This window comes from Tachypleus tridentatus, chromosome 9 (genome assembly GCF_004210375.1).
Source record: "Tachypleus tridentatus isolate NWPU-2018 chromosome 9, ASM421037v1, whole genome shotgun sequence".
Classification (NCBI taxonomy): Eukaryota; Metazoa; Arthropoda; class Merostomata; order Xiphosura; family Limulidae; genus Tachypleus; species Tachypleus tridentatus.
Window position 1 is genome coordinate 136,500,432 of NC_134833.1, and position 20,726 is coordinate 136,521,157.

Genomic DNA, 20,726 nt, shown 5'->3' on the forward strand with positions numbered 1-20,726 from the left:
GCCCTTTTTAGCCATGGGGGCATTACAAAGTGACGGTTAATCCCACTATTCGTTGATAAAGGAGTAGCCGACGAGTTGGAGGTGGGTGATAATGACTAGCTGCTTTCCCTCTAGTCTTACACTGCTAAATTAGGGGCGGTTAGCGCAGATAGTTCTCGTGTAGCTTTGCACGAAGTTCAAAAACAAAGAAACAAAAAACGTGATGAACGTCATTTAGTCATAGCAGACTAAAATTCATTACAGTGAAAGCGTTCTTTAAGCTGTGAAGTTTAAACTTCATATTTTCGTTGGTCAGTTAGGCCGAAGCTAACTGTTTAACACAAACTCTGTTTTAGAGTAGACGTCGTTATTACTACTTAGATAATAGCGTGAGAAAAGCTAACTTATGATAAAACAAAATGCATTCCTAAACGTATCATGTTCAACTAACAGACAGATTGCATGAAGTGCCCTTTTTCCATAGTGTCACACCCAGTGTTTTGTGTTTATTTATACTCCTGTTTTTTAAGACTTGTTACCATCATATTGTCTTGCAGTACACATGTATATATTAACTCACATGACAGTGAAAAAACAGAGACTGTGTTAATGTAGATATAGTGTAATGACTGATATTTCTGACGGTTGATTTTGCAAATGTAAGGAAATAAACATCTTCCTGTTTAAGATGCCAGAATATATACCTCCAAAAACACTTTCATTTCTTCATAGAAATCAAGGTATAGATATCATCTATACTAAATTTAGAGATCCGTTTAATCAAAAAGAGAAAGACATTCTTTGCTATCATTAATTGTTATTATTATTATTATAAGTTCACGTGTTTTTTTTTAGTATTCAGGACTTCTTAAAATGTTCTGTATAAATGGATTTATAAAAAGAAAGTCTTCAAACAGAAATGCTATTCTGCAGAATATTACTAAATATGTGTCATTGTAAGAAAGTTGCGAGAACTGAGACGCATGCTGAGAACCAATCAAGTGAAAGGCCAGGTGTTAATATATAATCAGTTTCGGTGACTCGGTGGGTTTGCTGTTTGTTTAGTAATTCTCAGAAACGTAATGTTATTAGTTTCTGTAAAACACAGAGATTATGCACACTTAGAAACAATAACGTGTGTCATCATAGTTTATTTTTCTTGTTTAATTTACGCTAAGTAAAAAAAAAATATATAAAAACATGTAAATATAAAACTCAACAACAATTATGTGGATTTCCAAATTGAAAAGGAAAAAAAAATCCGTAAAAACGACATTGCTTCTTATCTCGAACAAAAATAGAAAGTGTAGCACGTAGCAGACATAAATGTAAAACCAAGGCACGAAATACGATTTTATAATGGTAAAATGTTCATTATTAAGAGGAGAAGTAATAATCATGTGCCTTTAAGCCTATTCGTTGGTAAAAGAGTAGCCCTGTCCCCCGCTAGTACAGCGGTATGTCTTCGGATTTACAACGCAAAATCAGGGGTTCGATTCCCCTCGGTGAGCTCAGCAGATAGCCCGACGTGGCTTTGCTATAAGAAAACACACACACACACAAAAGAGTAGCCCAAGAGTTGGCGGTGGGTGGTGATGACTATTTGCCTTCCCTCTAGTCTTACACTGCTAAATTAGGAATGGCTACTGCAGATAACCTTCGTGTAGCTTTGCGAGAAATTCGAAACAAACCAAACAAACAGCGCACCACTTAAGCCCTTACTGACTTGAGATCCTGGGATTAGTAGTCATTTTAACCAGTTCTGTGACATGTTATAGGTTATATGTATATGCATTGTATATTTGTACCTTTGATGTTCATTATCATTGTTTTTGAACCATGACTAACGTATCTCATCTATATTACCCAGTTTAAGGGCAACACAAATAGGTTGCAATGAGCTTCCTTCCTATCTTGGGCATGACGTATAAAATGACGACAGTTTTTATTACCGCAAATGAAGTCCAAAATGACGTCACGTCCGGGTGGCTCAGGGGGTATTAGTAATATAGGTGTTACAAAAAATGACGTGGTTGAAAAGTGAGTATCATTACGTCATTAAGCTTTAAAACTTAGCACATAATTTCCGTAATTAAATATTGAAGAGGTACTAAAAGGTGTACAACATGACGTCATAGCGTTTGATGAAACACCGTAGGTATGCATACGTACCAACACGAGTTGACTGATTTACGACGGATTGCTTTAGTCCAGACTGTAGTTTAAAATTTAATTAACATCTATACGCACAGAGCGACAGTAATCCCTGTGTAATTATCTTGAAAAAACTATCGTTTCTTACTGAGCACAAAGCTATACAAAGGGCTATCTGTACTCTGCCCACTACGTCTATTGATAGCCATTTTCTAGTAGTATAAGTTCGCAGATATGCCACTGGGGTACCAGTATGATGTAGAAAATATAGCTTTACCAACATAAAGGCTCTTCTCCAGGTAAATCACATAGTTTAAAAAATACCAGGTCAGAACAGTCCCTCAAAACAGGTTAGATTAACTAGATACCAAAAATCATTATTTTTTTCAAATGTAGTAGGCGTTAAAGACGTTGAAAATAGAGTATATAAGACTAGGAAAACCGCTTACCCACATTGAACCCCAGCGACTTTTTAAATACGTTCTTAAAGACTATAATTATGCACGAGATACTTGTGAATCAGTGACTTTATTGGTTTTAAAATCTCTAATAACATATGACTCAAACATACAGAATGAAAAACAAAACATCGTCAATATTACGATTAATTCCATTAATTTCAAGTGTTTTTTTTGTAAATGAACAAAATACGTTATTTCAACCATTTTTGGGGGGGGGGGGTTAGCTCTTTACGCTGAGTGTTGTAACAGGTAAAACTATTAAATTACTGAACGCGACGCAACATGTCGGAGCCCATGTACTGTGAATCAAACATAACAGGTCGCTAATGTTGGTTAACTTCCACGATCTTCTACTTTGTATTTAGAGAGAAATTTCTGATATAGATATAGTAAACGAAGGTCATATGTCGTCATTTCTAATGCTATTTAGTTTGAAGAATTTAACAGTTGTAATTCTAAGAAAACAGAAATAATATCACCATGAGAACTATGCTTGAAATTCACGTGTCTTAAAGCGTCTGCCCGGGTATAATTAATTGTCCTACTCGTAATATAAATGCTCACAACTAATGGTCACCATGCTACAGCTCACAAAGAGCGGTGTATGGTGTCATTCTCTGGCAACTCCTTCCCGCTAGCGAGACTGTCGCTGCTTCAGCGAGTGGTATTCAGATACTGGAGCTTGTACTCGCAAAGGAAGAAAAAGACATTAACCAGAATGGATGGTATTTCTTGTAACGAGTCTAGTTCTTGGAAATCCCCACCTCAACAAACAACAACAACAAAAGGAATGGAAGGAATGAAGAAAGAAGATAAGAAATCTGCGACACACCAGTCATAACAACACCATGCTGTATGTGTCAATGTGGTGTACAAGATGTATGTAAACAAAACTTATCAAATTAAAGAGCCACTTGCAAAGCTGAGAACCTTGGAACTTGAAGGCCACGGTCGTATAATGAAAAGATCTATTGTCCTATCAAACCTTTTCCAAGTGAATATTTCTGTTCTCTCATACTTTTGCTCCATTCAAAAAACGTTCAGACCATCAATGAATTTTGCTTAATTAAACATTAACCTTAACGCGTTTTCACTGAATGGCAACATTTTCCGAGAAACTCTACTTTTGTTAAAATTAAAATCTCTCAAGTTTATTTTGTTACGTTAATGTCTCGTTCTACGTTTTACTGACGTCGTGCTTTGAACTGATTGTTATTGTTTGTTTACTATGGCAACTGACTTCGTATTCTTTTCCATGTTTGCAAATATCACTATTTCCTGCTTACTGGAGTGTTTTATGATTTGCGTTATTCAGAAAGTCCTGTTCTGTTCTTCGGTTTAAACGTAATGTCATCATTTATAATGATTAACTGTGAAGATCTTTTTATGCTCAACGAACGAACAGTCTAGAGGTTTGACCGTTTAATGACACCCACTAGCTTTAACGTCGACGCCCATTTATCTTGCAGTTTTATTCTTTAATTTATTTTCGGTGACCTTAATTATCCAGAGTTTATATGTTTCTCACACCTAGCCTTAACAGGTACATAAAAGGAAAACAAATCTTGACAGGGCGGATAGATTTATAAAGAAAAAAACAATAAGAAACTAAGTACCGTACAGTTGTGTTTGCAGTGTGAATTGTTTCGTGTTTGTTTTTTTAAGTTTCGATATCTTGTCTTATTATTCTTTATACATTAACTTTTCTGCTGAACTATTCACTTCATAAACGCAGCGTATCAAACTATCATCTTTGCATTTTTTTTTCACTAGTCATTCACACACACATTTCAGCATCTTGTCATGGTGGGTATTACTAACTGACTAAGAAGAAGTTCCTTTTATGGTTTAACATTTTAATAAATGCAGGATGTTGACATAAGGCTGATTTTGGCATGTTTATTATGTTGTAAGTATCCTAATGATAAGATAAACCGGACACGTGGAAGAGTAGTGCCCTCTAGCGGTAAGAGAGATGAAGGAGAGTACAAGTTTGTCATCACTTTATATTTGTCTAGCAACACTGTAATGTCGTTTGTTGATAACTACATGACGATGACGAAGTTTTGTAGAGACAGTGGCGAGTTTCTTATGTCCATTGTGTCCATTTGCTATCATGTTAAGACGTCAGAAGAAAAAATCTACACTTAACACACGTTTTCACCGCAAAATACTTCTACGAAATGTAATATCAGAAGGGAATTTATCTTCCTTTTCTGAGAACTCAGAACTCCACCATATGCAAAGTTGTTTTGAACGAACTTTATGTTAACGTTAACTCTCACAAGTTAGATGTTCCTTTAAAGGTTAGTCGAAACGCTAGTCTTGATACTAAATTTGCAATATTATTTTCTCATTTTACACCTAAACATCTCTGAGAATTAACATTTTAATTATCTTTATCCTTAATAAGAGAAAGAATGGCATGCACAACTCTTAAAAGAATAATTTGAAATAGATAACTCCATCGTACAACTTGGGGGACATTCTTGTTTTACCAACTACTCTGCTACCTTCTCAAGTTTCTTCAATCGTTTGATTCACGTTGTAGACAGAGGAACGAAGACGCCCCCTGGTTTGAGGTATTTAGGTGATACTTATGCGTGGTTCTTATCATATACGGGGATTTCGATTTTGTCCAGTTGTTTTCGGCAGCTCCCCCCCATAAATATTTATCCAGCTTCAATTGTTTAATACGTCACAGGCTTAAAAATTAGTTCAATGTGTTCAGCTCTAATTAGCTTTACAGTAAATGTATTGTCAATATTAAACATTTCAGTATGTCTAAGGTTGTGTTGATTGCAACTGTTCACTTACAAGTATTATGTCTTCTTATACAAGTGAACAAGTTTTATTCTTTTATTTTTCGTGAAATGTATCACGAGAATTTTAGAGAAAAAAAAACATTTATTGAAAGCTGTTTCGAGCATACCTTTTTATGTGTACACAAAAAAGAGATTACGTCAGTGTATAAATAACAATAATAATAACCCGAGTATTAATTCCAAAACGATGATGTAATAAAACCGTGCCATACGCCAGGCTGCGTTACCAACCCGAAGGAGTCACCAAGAGAAATGTGGTAGGAAGATTATTGCGTAAACGAACCGTATTTATAATCCAAAGAAGGTGTACATCCATAATTAAAAGATCCATGTGAATCATCCAACGTTTATGATTTAAACAACGTACGAAGACGGATGTGATTTTAAAATCTATTTTAAACCAGTATGTTTTAAAAGCTACCAGAACGCCTATAGTAATAACAAAAGTGGCTCGGCATGGCCAAGCGTGTTAAGGCGTACGACTCGTAATCTGAGGGTCGCGGGTTCGCATCCCCGTCGCGCCAAACATGCTCGCCCTCCCAGCCGTGGGGGCGTTATAATTTAACGGTCAATCCCACTTTTCGTTGGTAAAAGAGAAGCCCAAGAGGTGGCGGTGGGTGGTGATGACTAGCTGCCTTCCATCTAGTCTTACACTGCTAAATTAGGGACGGCTAGCACAGATAGCCCTCGAGTAGCTTTGTGAGAAATTCAAAAACAAACAAACAATAACAAAAGGTTAATTTTGTAGTAACGTGTTGTAAATACAGTCTTCGAATAATTTGAAAGGGTAAATTTTTATTTTTGTTTCAGCTAAATCCTTCGCGAGAATCGAATTCCAAATTTTAGGTTTATTAATCCTCATGCTTACCACCGGAGGATTTGTTTGTTTCTTTGGTTTTGAATTTCGCGCAAAGCTGCACGAGGGATATCTGCGCTAGCAGTTCCTAAGTTAGCAAAGTAAGACTAACTCTTGAGCTACTCTTTTACCAATGAATATGGGATTAAACGTCACATTATAACGACCCTATGGCTGAAAGGGCGAGCATGTTTGGTGTGATGGAAATTCAAACCCGAGACCCTCAGATTACGAATCGAGCGCCCGAACCACCTGGCCATGCTGGACCATACCACCGGAGGAGGGGGTCTTGAATAACGGTGTCGTTATTATGGTATTATCGATGTTTTGTGTTAGAGGTACTGTTAACTTTCAGATAAAAATGTATTTTTGTTGAAGTTCAACATCATTCTAAATTATTTATAATTTCACCATCAACATATGTTGAACTTTCCTTTGTTCGAACACAGAACAACATTTACGATGACCACGGAATTATTGAATAACGTTTGTTCATTTATTTGTTTGTTTCAAACATTCGCGCAAAGATGCACAAGGGTTATCTGAGCTGCCGTTCTTAATTCGAATTGGTGTATTTACGAGGGGAACTGGTCAACATCAGTCACCAACAAGTCAGCACGCTAACCACTAAACCACGCCAGGTCCACTGAATTACGAGTCTGTGGTAAAAGTTGTGGACATTTTCCGATAAGATTTAACACAAAACAGATTCCGACAAAACTTTGGTACCGCCACAACCCGTTCATTTATTTACTTTTAACAACATTTCACACAAGTGCAGTTCTTCATATTTGTAACAGTAGCATCGTGCTCCATAGGTTGTTATGATTTCAGGGATTTCTTAGAACCTGTCCTGTGTAAACTCAGAGTGAAAAAAACAACAAACAAACGAGATTATCGTTTACTATATTTTGACAATAAAGATAATAAAATAAATCTTTTCACTTCAGCCAACGTTTCGACATAACAGCTTCATCAGGGCTAGTAATACAAGAACTGTTACAGTTTGCTATGTTTCAGATCAAAATGCTATTGTTGATTTAAATTCATTGTTCAAACATAAAATTATTGCACACGCTTAGCAACGAAATCTTTGTTAACGTTACATTCACAAAACCGTAACCATTTACTGGTTGTGTCATAAAAATATTGAATTTCTATTTTCTGAAAACAGATCTGCGTTAGACAAATATGCTGCATTCTGGCAAAAAAAAAACCAACAAAAAAACTTTTGTGTATACTGAAAATAAATGATGTTATAACAATATTTGTCACTTTTCTTCAACTGAACATTCAACATTTCACTTTACAGATTCTTATGGAGTGTTACACACTGTTTGTATTTATTTCCTGCAATAAAATATTTTTTACACACCAATGTGCACTACAGAAATTAAATATTGGGCCTATTGTCTAATTATCGGATCCAGATTCCACGTTGACTTGCTATAGAATTGTTGTCATCACTAGCATATGTAGGTAAGGGCTAGAGGGGACTTAGTCCCAGGTTTTAATGGGGGGGGGTATGTAGATAATTTTATTCTATGTAAATTTGCATGGGATGTAGGGCCCACAAGAATTATTAGCTCCTGGGCTCACATAACCTTAAATCTGCCACTGGTTGTTATTCTAAGATGCATTAATAGTTTCGTTTTCAGTTAATTACTGCTTACAAGTATTATTTTAATACAAGTTACAGCTTTTACAGTCTGTTCGAAGTTCTCAGTTTCTTTGGGGGTGATGCCTTTTACAAATAATCTTGGAACCCATTTATTCTTAGGTAGATAAAAATATTATTCATTGCTGTAAAAACTGTAATTTGTAATAAAATAACACTAAGATAAGTTTTACAAAACCGAGAGCTTTTGGTCACTGTTTTCTTTATTTGAAGTTAAGCACAAAACTACACAATGGACTATCTGTTCTCTGCTCATCATGGGTATCGAAACCCGGATTCTAGTGTTGTAAGTCCACAGATGCACAAGGGTTATCTAAGCTGCCGTTCTTAATTCGAGCTGATGTACTTATGAGGGTAACTGGTCAACATCAGTCACCAACAAGTCAGCACGCTAACCACTAAGCCACGCCAGGTCCACTGAATTACGAGTCTGTGGTAAAAGTTTTCCGATAAGAAGTGGTTATAATGTTTTGTTGAGGGTCCAGTTATGAAAATTTATATATTTTCTATTTTAGTTTAAGCCTTGCAATTAAAATAATGAACTCTTCTTTTTTATACCACACGTCAGATGCTACAGGCATGAAATCCACATCTAAACTATAAAAACATTTGCTGACGATAATTTAATCTAATGTCATACGAGTAGTTTTTACAAAATTGCTTTCAATCTAAAGGTTTCAATTTTCTTATTCTTTCCGACTTTCAAAATGCTTTTCTTCAACTCGGTACTTAAACCCGGTAACAAACAACTACTAACATCTAACGATAGAAGCGAACACGACTCAACTGTGAAACTAGATTTATGCTGCTGAACTAAGGATAAGTTAACTCGAATGTTATTAGTAAGATGTATTGGTCAAAACAAAACTAAGAACAATCATTTGAACCTTGGACTCGCAGTTCTGTCATTCCGTAATTTCAGATCAGTGAAATTCTTGTTACATTTAGAATCGAGAGAGAGAGAGAAGATTTTGCACCGGTATTCACGAGTTTAGATTAAACATGTTAAACAGTGAATTAAACATGTTAAGTGAATCAAACATGTTAAATAGTGAATTAGTTTGTGTTAAAGATTTCTAAGTAACCTTTAAAAGCTAACAAGTTACATAAAAATGATTGAAAAATGTTTTCAAATAATCCCCACCCTCCCAGAGATCTCCAACTTACAACGTGATGTATATAAAGTGCCCTAAGAAATGTGCTCGAACTATATATATACACCGTGATATATGGCAAATGTAGCTTACAATGTAACGTTAATAAATCTTATACAGTTACACTTCGTTAAACATTAAAAATGGATGACAGCCTAAATTGTTGCTAACAACGTGGACACTCAACCAGAGATTTAGCGCAATGTGTTCATAGAAGTTTTTTGTAGTTTACATGTTGCATATAACTAACACTATTTATTATTAATTGTAATTATTACCATATAATTTAAACTGTCTTCTAGTAATGGTTATTACATGATGTGTGCACATTATTTACAGTCGCAGTTCGTTAAACATCAAATGTGACTAACAGTTACAGTGAGTTAAACATCAAGTATGACTAATAGTTACAGCATGTTAAACGTTAAATACAACTGACTGTTTTGTTTGGATACATCTTACAGTGTTTTACGTGTAGGAGCTTATTGCCAATTTATAAATCATAAAAGTCCCACATTTGTAATGTTTTCGTCATTAATAAATTTTCTGTTTCGAAGAATTATAGTTTCTGTTTCGTATAATGTACTTCTTGAAAGTAAAGCAAGTGATATATGACAAGTCTTTTTCCTATGTAAGAACTTTTAAGAAGTTATAAATTTGGAGATGTAATTGAGTGTAGTTAAAATTTCGCTCAATGTGGTTCAAACATGTCACACTATTCAGTGAAATAGGTGTTAAAGAACGCGAAACTTGTGGGCCATCGAACTATATTTGGCTTTGTAACATTGTAAGAACACACTGAGTAAACGTAAACTGTTAATGTTTTAGTCGAAGTTACATGAATTCTTTTTCAAAAGAAAAATAAGAATTGGATAGGCAATTATATATGTGTTTATGGATTATGCAAGTGAATTTTCGCGCTAATGACATCAGGCACATACTTCCGTGATGACGTCATCTCGTTACGTCACAAATGCTCATTAGGTGGCCTACGCCATTCCACTGTCACAAACCTCGGGTATGGATGAAAAGGGGGATCTTTTATGTGAGTCACACGTGTGTTTGTTTGTTTTACCCAACTCTTAACGAGAAACCCAGTGCGCCGAATTAGTTAGTCCAACTAGAAAAGAAATATTTCGCCACGTACAAATTCACACTAATGTCAGAACAGAAGAATGAAACCATATCATAGAGTAAATGAACTCGTAGTGCCCCATCTCTTCATAAATCTCTCGGTAGGAAAGAGAGAGAAAAAAAAATGCCAAGAAGCCTAGGGTGTAATTGTGTCACTATTTCCGGAACCAAACAGTTTTCGACACATGCAGTTGTTTTTATTTTCCCCTAGAGACACATACCATTCGTCATTAAGAGGCTAAAGCTTCCTTTGCTATCACAACAATACCGTAACTCAGATGAAAAAGATTTTTTTTTTTTTTTTAGCCACTGTTGAACAGACAAACATGATAGATGTTAGGTTGTCGGCAACAGCTGAAATCAAGATGTGCTTCCATTACTCTATTTGGCATGGAATTCAAACTAGGTTGTTATTTAGTTTTTAGATCTGTTGTGCAATTAGAGTTTAGATTTGGGTTGTTATTATTCTAGTACTAAGTGTTTGTGATGTTGTTAAACAAATAAACAAAAAAACTGATATAATTTCATTATGCATTGTTAGGGTTGTTTGTGTATATTCACAATGATTAGGCTCAAAACAGCCAACAAGATGATTTCTAATACACCACATTTATGACTGGCCAAACCCTATTTTCAAATTGAATCTACGTTTCATATTATGTGTTTATACTCCGGAAATTTCCGCATAACCGTTATATTAGTCAATTTTACACAACTCCAAGATCGTTCTATTTTATATTATGTATAGGCACGGAGAATAATGGTAAAATTATTAAAGTGCTTTAACGTTCATTCTATCAACCCTAGTTAAAAATTAAAACCAATACGCTGGCAACAATAATAGAATAAAAACAAAATGTTAGCTCCTAATTTTAGAATTACAGCTCCGATACCACCGTACCCTTATTATTAATATGTTCGGTACGGATTGAAAATGAACACATTGCTGCACTTTACTAGAAACAGTGCCAGCTATATGTACCACAAAAAATATAAATTTATTTATTATTTTCATGAACACGATGCTATGAATAATAACCGAAACCAAAACCTTTATCATTATAGCCTGTGAAATAACACTGATTCTGACTATATGATAGTTTAAAAAATACTATTACAGTTAAGAGACTTATAAACATTAATTTAAATAGAATATTAAGTGCTACACTCTATAAAATTACTTCCTTATTTTCAGTAATAAACTTACCTCTGTCGCCTAGCAACATCTTGACTGATTTGGTAAGTGGTAGTGTAATACTATTCATAGCTAGATAGTGACTACATGCTGAAAACAGTCACTTTAAATCATTGTTTTTTTATTTATAAGTGTAGACTGAATAACCAGACATTCGCACCTCAGATCACGTGACGGATCATCAGATGCCTGAGTTGTATAGAAGTGAATAAAAAGAGGTCTTTGATATTATTTTATAAATTTAGTTGCCAATTGTAGAAGGATATATGACACTGTTGTTGATTCTATGTATCCTACACTCTCTAGGTAACCGTGTCCAGGTTCCCTTGTGTAGTCAAAATAGGTCATGCCCATGGTGGACAAGGCAAAGCGAAAGTGAATTCACATCATGAATATCAAGATGTCGCTAGTGTCGTAGCTGTTATCAAAAACTACTGCACCGTAGAACCTTTCATCGATGCCAAGTATGACGTTCATGTGCAGAAGATAGGAGGCAATTACAAAGCTTTCATGTAAGAACCTTCAGATAACATAATGAGATGAAAACTATCAAATTCAAACTAATCTGTCCCAAGATTACTGTTTTAAACATAATACTGCTTCTCCTATGATTTCAATATATTTTGAAATTAAGTTAATGTGTTTTTGTAAAAAAAATGGAGGCTGTGTTAACAATACGCAATCGTGCAAAAAATTACAATATATTTAGTATTTGTTTCTTTGTTTGCAGTTAAGCACAATGCTACACAATGTACACAAAGTATCTGTGCTCTTTCAACCACGAAAATCGAAACCCGATTTCTAGAATCGTAATTTCGCAGACATTCCTCTGTACCACTAGTTATTTTTAATAAGTGACGAGTTTCATGAAGTCACAATTAGGTGATTATACTTCTGAAATGCAAAATAAAAAAATTAACCTAGCAACTTGTTTAAAAATAAATTAACCTAGCAACTTGTTTAAAAATAAATTAACCTAGCAACTTGTTTAAAAAATAAATTAACCTAGCAACTTGTTTAAAAATAAATTAACCTAGCAACTTGTTTAAAAATAAATTAACCTAGCAACTTGTTTAAAAAATAAATTAACCTAGCAACTTGTTTAAAAATAAATTAACCTAGCAACTTGTTTAAAAATAAATTAACCTAGCAACTTGTTTAAAAATAAATTAACCTAGCAACTTGTTTAAAAAATAAATTAACCTAGCAAATTGTTTAAAAATAAATTAACCAAGCAACTTGTTTAAAAATAAATTAACCTAGCAACTTGTTTAAAATAAAAAGCAACTTGTTTAAAAATAAATTAACCTAGCAACTTGTTTAAAAATAAATTAACCTAGCAACTTGTTTAAAAATAAATTAACCTAGCAACTTGTTTAAAAAATAAATTAACCTAGCAACTTGTTTAAAAGTAAATTAACAAAGCAACTTGTTTAAAAAATAAATTAACCTAGCAACTTGTTTAAAAATAAATTAACCTAGCAACTTGTTTAAAAATAAATTAACCTAGCAACTTGTTTAAAAATAAATTAACCAAGCAACTTGTTTCCACTTGTCTTGTTTACAGTTATATTAAATGCAGATAATATTGTAATTCAGGTTGCGCTCACTTAAAATTCGACCCATTATGGCCAGGTAGTTAGGACACTCGATTGATAATCTGAGGGTCGCGGGTTCGAATCTCTGTCACACCAAACATGCTTGCCCTTTCAGCCGTGGGGGCGTTATAATATGATGTTATATCCCACTATTCGTTGGTAAAAGAGCAGCCTAAGAGTTGGCGGTGGGTAGTGATGACTAACTGCCTTCCCTGTAGTACTTTACTACCAAATTAAGGACGGCTAGCGTATGTAGTCCTCGTGTAGCTTTGCGCGAAATTAAGAAAAAACAAACAAAAATACTCAATATTCGTGTTTTCCTCCTTTATTTCGGCGCTACGTTTGTTTTGTTCTTTGTTTGTAAGAAACATATTTCGTATACATCAGATCTAAATTTTGTTAACTAGAAACTCATGCATGTTTCGATTTGCTTGCTCTTAGCCTAACATTACGTTGTATATTGATAAATCAGTAACCTGCAAATTACACAGTAAAAGCTTAACAAGTCAATACCGGTCTGGTGTTGTATTATTTTAAATTCATCCACGCATTCACGCACATGTCTTATATAATAGAGATAATTTTTCGTTATCAATACTTTGTTTGAATTTCGGTATTGAAAATTTAAAAATATGTCTGTTTGTTTGAAGTTAATCATAAAGATACACAATGGGCTATTCATGCTTTGCTCACCACTGATATCGAAATTCAGTTTCTAGCATCGTAAGTCTGTAGACATTCCACCGTGCTGTTGGGGGGAACTAGAAATACACTGCTGGCCAAAATCTTAAGGCTAATGAACATAAAGAAAAAATATGCATTTTGTGTTGTTAGACTCAACCACTTATTTGAGTAGAGCTTTGAAAGATGAAAATAAGAAAAGGGAAAATAAAAATAAAAAACTTTTTAGCATTTAATAGGGAAAATGTGAACGCTACAAATTAGCCTAACTACTAGCTGGTCAAAGTTTTAGACCATACCAAAAGAAGTCCTAAACAGCGTAGGAAATGCGCAACAAGAGGTCTCAGTAGTGAGTTGAATGGCTGTCATTGCGAATAACTGCAAACATTTGCTTTGGCATGGTCGATATAAGCATTTGCAGAAGGCTGGCTGGAATGCAATTCCAAGTGTTGAAGATGGTTTCACAAAGATCATGCACTTTTGGGATTGACGTCCATTTCTATAGACTTCCCTTGCTATCCACCCCCAAGCATTTTCAATGGGGTTCATTTCGGGCGAACACGCTGGATGGTCCAAAAGAATCACGTTATTCCCCATGAAAAAGTCCTTTGTCCTGCGAGTATTGTGGATTGCAGCGTTGTCCTGCTAAAAGATTTAGTCATTTCCACACAAGCGAGGGCCTTCAGTCAATAAGGATGCTCTCTCCAACATGCCAATGTAGCCAGCTGCTGTTTGACGACTCTGTATAGCCTGAAGTTCCATTGTTCCATGGAAGGAGAAAGCACCCCAGATCATGATGGAACCTCCTCCACTGTGTCGTGTAGAAAATGTCTCAGGTAGGATATCCTTATCGTGCCAGTACGTTGGAAGTCATCTGGACCATCCAGGTTAAATTTTTTCTCATCAGAGAACAAAACCTTCTTCCACTTTTCTACGTCCCATGTTTGGTGCTTTTCAGCAAAATTTAACCGAGCTGTTTCGTGGCGTGGAAGGAGGCGTGGCTTTTGAAGACGTTCACGGTTTTAAAAGCCTTTCTCTCGTAGATGCCGTCTTATTGTTCTTGAGCTGCATTCTGCGTCTGTAAGGGCTTTAATCTGGTTCGATGACTGGCTGGTGTCTTGCCGGACACCCCGTTGAACCCTCCTGCTCAACGCCGGCGAAATTTTCTTGGGCCGACCACTTAAAATTCTCATTCCGTATCCCTCAGGGTCTTTTAAGAAATTTGCAACAGCAGTTTTACTACGCCCAATCTCACCAGCGATGGCACGTTGAGAGAGACCTTGCTTTTGCAGCTCAACAATTATACCATGTTCAAACTCTATCAACTTTTTAGCCTTTGCCATGTTTTTACCCAATGTAGCACAGGAGATGTCAGTAGGAAATGTTGACAACGCTAATGCTTGAACACAAATGACTAAATTTTGTTACGTGTTTACCGATTAACCCTTTGTTTCAGTATGGTCTTAAACTTTTGACCAGCTAGTATTTAGGCTAATTTCATAGTGTTCACATTTACCCTATCAAATGCTATAAACGTTTTTTCTTTCTATTTTCCCTTTTCTTATTTTCATCTTTCGAAGTTCTACTCAAATAAGTGGTTGAGTCTAATAACGCAAAATGCATATTTGTCTTTATGTTTTTTGGCCTTAAGATTTTGGCCAGCAGTGTATGAAGACTTGAGTTATTAAAATTTATTATTACAAACCCGTTTTTTTTGTAATTTTGTGCAAAGCTACACGAGGGCTATCTGCGCTAGCCATCCCTAATTTTTAGCGTAAGACTAGAGGGAAAGCAGCTAGTCATCACCACCCACCGCCAACTCTTGGGCTACTCTTTTATCAACGAATAGGGGGATTGACAGTCATCTTATAACGTCCTCACGGCTGAAAGGGCGAGCATGTTTGGTGAGACGTGGATTCGAGCCCTTAATCACTTGGCCATGCCGGACCCGTTACAAACGTATGTTAAACTGTGGCAGTTCATCTATCAAATAAAGAAAATATAACATAGAATACACAAAGAGACCGTTCTGAACAAAAACAAGTATTTTTAAGCGATGGTTTCGAGTGTAACCACTGGAAGTTTGTTGAATTTTGACGCAAAGTTACTCGTGGGATAACTGCGCTAGATGTTTCTAGTTTTGAAGAAGAACTCAACGCCACCTATCGTCAACTCTTTTACCAACGAATGATGGGATTAACCGTTACGTTCCACAGCTGAAAAAACAAGTGTGTTAGGATACAATTTCAATCCAACGACCCAGAGATTGCGAATCAAGCTCCCCTTAATCACCAAGCCATACAACCTTTAACTGCTACAAGAGTCTATGCACAAATATAAATATTCCTATATTATAGGTCAAAAGTATTAACATTCGGTAAGGTAGAATCAATTTTTAAATAAACTACCAGTATTTAAAAAGAGTTTACCTTAATTATAGATCTTTCTGACTCCTTTAGAAAGAAACGTAATAAAATGGATGAGCAAATTACTATTTTAGAGTTTCAAAACAATGAGTTGTTGTTATTGTTTTGAATTAAGCACAAAGCTACACACTGGGCTATCTGTGCTCTGCCCACCACGGGTATCGCAACCCGGTTTTTAGCGTTGCAAGTCCGTAGACATACCGCTGAGCCACTGGGGGGACTACCAAAACAATGAGAGATAATTCTATGATTTACCTTAGTGAGGAAAGGCTTTTCGAGATTTTAATTTCCAAGAGTAATTTTTTACTTTTGCGTATCAAACAAAACCTTTGTAACTTATGTTTTCCTAAGGAAAAATGAGCATTAGAATAATACTTACATTATATTTAAATGCTTTGTATGTTTTCTATTTAGAGAGAAAATATAGTGAAGGAATTTTCAAGTATTTAAAATTATATCTAATCGCAGTTGTCATGGTAACCTTGCGCGACTACCACTTTTGCTGTTTGTAATTAAGTACTAAACTACACAAGTGGCTATCTGTGATGTGCCCGTTACGGGTATCGAAATCCAGTTTTATAGTCGTAATTTTCAAACACATCACTTGGCTTTAATATTCGTATAATTATATTTGATCAGTGTTACCGCAATAACTTTGTACAAAGATGCATAGTGGGTTATCTCTGTCGTGCCCACTATGGTATTAAAACCCTATTATTTGAATTATAAGCCCGTAAAATTACTGGTGAGCCACGAGGGAGGCTTTGGTAATGATCACCATTTTTGTTATAAAGTTTTAGTATTTTAAAATATATACATATATATTTAATAGCACAGTAACTTTGGATAAATTCTAAAATCTTAGATAAGAAAGGAGAAATAATATGATAATATGTCAACGAAATTATATCTGCCCTATCCAGTGTCGGTAAAGATTTCATTTAATACCAAGTCTCACCATGTTGATATACAACTGAAATGTCATAGTTTTAATACCAGGTCTTACCATGTTGATATACAACTGACATGTCATAGTTTTAATACCAGGTCTTACCATGTTGATATACATCTGAAATGTCATAGTTTTAATACCTGGTCTTACCATGTTGATATACAACTGACATGTCATAGTTTTAATACCAGGTCTTACAATGTTGATATACAACTGAAATGTCATAGTTTTAATACCAGGTCTTACAATGTTGATATACAACTGAAATGTCATAGTTTTAATACCAGGTCTTACCATGTTGATATACAACTGGCATGTCATAGTTTTAATACCAGGTCTTACCATGTTGATATACAACTGACATGTCATAGTTTTAATACCAGGTCTTACCATGTTGATATACAACTGACATGTCATAGTTGTTTTAGAACAACTGTTATGGTATTAACTTGATTAAGTATATTAAGTTTAACTATTAACGATTGTATTTACTATTATTTAAACGTAATTTTTACTGTTTAATTTTCAAACCAAGTCTGCGTCTGAGTTGTTTGAGACAACAGATGGCGTTTGGTTTGGTTTGTTTTGAATTTCGCGCAAAGCTACTCAAGGGCTATCTGCGTTGGCGTTTAATGTAACTACAGCTTATTAAACAATTTCTCGTGTTTCGCATTAGCATTTTATAAATAAACTAATTTTTCATAGCAACTTGTAACATTTGACAAACGTCAGCTTTTTTGCCAAGAAACTGACAAAGAATGACATTTTTATGAATAAAGAAAAACACTTTATCAAGAGGAGGTAAAATTATTTCTTAAGACTGGATGATTTTTATTTGTCAAACTATAATAATAATCTCTAACCCGGAAGTAGACAGACGGTGTTCTTTAAGTGCAGACTTGTCAAAGTATCAAAGTGAGTATACACTAGAAGATGTCACCTTTTCGACGCTTTTGTTGATAGAAATACTGAAGTTGAAATCTTTCTTAATGAGAACAGTCGTGCGTGTCAAGACTGCTTTAAAGCTTCTTTAAAAAGGGCTTAACGGCCTTTTGTCAGCGCCCCTAATCGTAATGGTTCATATACGCTGGAAATTGACATACCTTCAACATTTCTTTTTAACCTGTGAGTGCAAGTGAAACGGGAACTAAAGAACGCTTTGATGTGGCAGTTCTGGGTGAACTCGAAAAGCCCGAGGGAACGTTACACAAAAAACTAAATAAAAAAAAACCACAAGCGATCAATAAGATGTTTATCTGGACTTCGTATGAACGAACTAGCACATTTCACGACATTGTGTTTGATAAAATCTTGCGCAAATATTACACCACGGAGCAAAATTATCTTTGTGACAAATTTTTATTGCACATTTAATGATACAATTTATAAAAATAATAGAGTTTTTTACAATATACCGTTTTTAACTTTCTCAAAAGGTGTAGCCTAATGTGGTTTTGTGTTGATTTTATATCATTCAGTGCCTGAAAATGTAATTTCACAATGTATGCTAAATTTAATGAGGATTTTAAAGTATTTTACTCGGTAGGTGGCAGTATTTTACTAGGACTTCAGTAAAAATGAGCCCGAGTGAATGATCTTAACCTTGCCTGTCCCCTGGTGGGACAGTGGTAAGTCTTGGGATTTACAACGCTAAATCAGGGGTTCGATTTCATTCTGTGGACACAGCAGATAGCCTGATGTAGCTTTGCTATTAGAAAACATACACGCACCAAAGTTTGCCCTTGAAGTAATCGGTCTAAATATAATTATGGTTATATACTACTATATCAGAATATAACTTTATATTTTGTATATTTGACGAATCAGGAGGAAGTCAATTTCTGGAAATTGGAAGGCTAACACAGGATCCGCCATGTTGGAACAGATTCAGATGACGGACCGTTACAGGCAATGGGTGGACGCAGTCTCGGAATTGTTTGGTGGACTGGATATGTGTGCTGTTGAAGCCATTCAAGGGAAAGACGGGCGGGAATATATAATCGAGGTTTGTAATAAGATACACAGGGAAGGACGGGGAAAAATGTTCACAGTAGAAGCGCTCTGGGAGAATATGACCATAAACGTATTATAGAATCTAGTATAAGAAAAGAGCACGTGCAACAGAATTCCCGGGGAAGGAAAGTTGGTTGACAGGAATGAAGGGCGGAGTAGAAAGGTCAAACGAGGACGAATATCCTTTAGATTATCATCAGGAAGGTGGATGGTGAAAAACGAAGAGAAATAATAAAAATGAATCGGTATTAAGAAAGAATGTTAAAATATACTACTTACGTCATTAGAAAACAGCTGCACTTTAGAAAGAGGGGGGGGAAAGAAGATATAGAGGGACACCCAAGGATAGGATACTAAGAGCGTATCATTGAAGTTATCAGGAAGATAATTGTTAGATAAAAAGAGTCGTCGTGAAAGTTGGCCAGGAAGTTAATATATTAAACATGTAGGTAGGTTAGCAACCACCCTGATAAAGATTATTAAAGATGTAGACAGGTTAACTAGCGGAAAGGAGTAAGATATTCCTGTAATTTGCTTATTTTTCTTCATGGATACTAAAGATCTTGCCAAAGAAAAACCATCCGTAAAATCGAGTAATATTACTATTTTATTGAAAACAAAAGAAGCTTTATTAAGGATTAAAACCTCCAAACTACGATTGTTATTTGTAGATGTTAAGGTGTAGTTTCAGTAGTTTTTCATCCGACTTTAGTTCGTTACAATGAAAACACCATTCACGGTTAGGAAATTATTTTTGTCATTTTTGACGGAGAAAAGTTCCATGTTGTTATCTCGCCTGAATCCAATATTCGGTTTCTGCCAGAGTTCTTGAATACGCAGAGAAAAACTAACGTGTTGGTTAAAGGAAGAAATTAGGGTACCAGAAGATTTGTGAAAGTACAGCGTGTACGTAAAACTCTGTATAGGAAAGATTTTGATTAACAAACGTATAGAAATCGAGAAACATATTCAGTTTGGGAAATGTCAAATAGTATAAATGAAGTTTCTTCCAGATATTATCTTTTCGTATAAGTTTTTGCAATTAACGTATTTTAATAGCAAGTTTTGATTAGGTTAACGGTTCTGGTATGACTTTTCTGGGAGAAAGTCAAGAAGAGGACAGAAGACTGGTGGCTGAACTAGTTGTCCAACGTATGCAGACCTACTGTAGACCAATCATGAGGTTAGTAGAAAAACTGGACTTCCATCAGTTACTGGGCCTGGCATGGCCAAGCGTGTTAAGGCGTGCAACTCGTAATCCGAGGGTCGCGGGTTCGCATCCCCGTCGCGCTAAACATGCTCGCCCTTTCAGCCGTGAGTGCGTTATAATGTGACGGTCAATCCCACTATTCGTTGGTAAAAGAGTAGCCCAAGAGTTGGCGGTGGGTGGTGATGACTAGCTGCCTTCCCTCTAGTCTTACACTGCTAAATTAGGGACGGCTAGCACAGATAGCCCTCGAGTAGCTTTGTGCGAAATTCATAAAACAAACAAACAAACAAACCATCAGTTCCTAATGTAATGTTACGTCCTTGTGGTAGATTTCGTTTTCCATACCTAAACATATAAAACTTGGATAATGTTCCCTCTCATCGATCCAGTTTGGCTCATGAAAGCTTACA

The 20,726-nt window shown here is 35.4% G+C and overlaps 1 protein-coding gene and 1 long non-coding RNA gene across 3 annotated transcripts in view; one reads left to right on the forward strand and one right to left on the reverse strand.

Annotated features, from left to right (window-relative positions):
• LOC143226457 (uncharacterized) overlaps positions 1-11,766 on the reverse strand; it is a 39,613-nt gene extending 27,847 nt beyond the window's left edge. The window contains exon 1 of the long non-coding RNA XR_013014633.1: positions 11,449-11,766. This is a non-coding gene — a long non-coding RNA (uncharacterized LOC143226457). The remainder of the gene's footprint in view (positions 1-11,448) is intronic.
• Positions 1-20,726, forward strand: part of LOC143226455 (synapsin-like) — a 191,513-nt gene that overhangs the window by 162,771 nt on the left and 8,016 nt on the right. For both annotated transcript variants that reach the window (XM_076457451.1, XM_076457452.1), the window contains exons 7-9: positions 11,743-11,948; positions 18,921-19,098; positions 20,180-20,289. In XM_076457451.1, the coding sequence (XP_076313566.1) occupies positions 11,743-11,948; positions 18,921-19,098; positions 20,180-20,289 (494 nt within the window). The remainder of the gene's footprint in view (positions 1-11,742; positions 11,949-18,920; positions 19,099-20,179; positions 20,290-20,726) is intronic.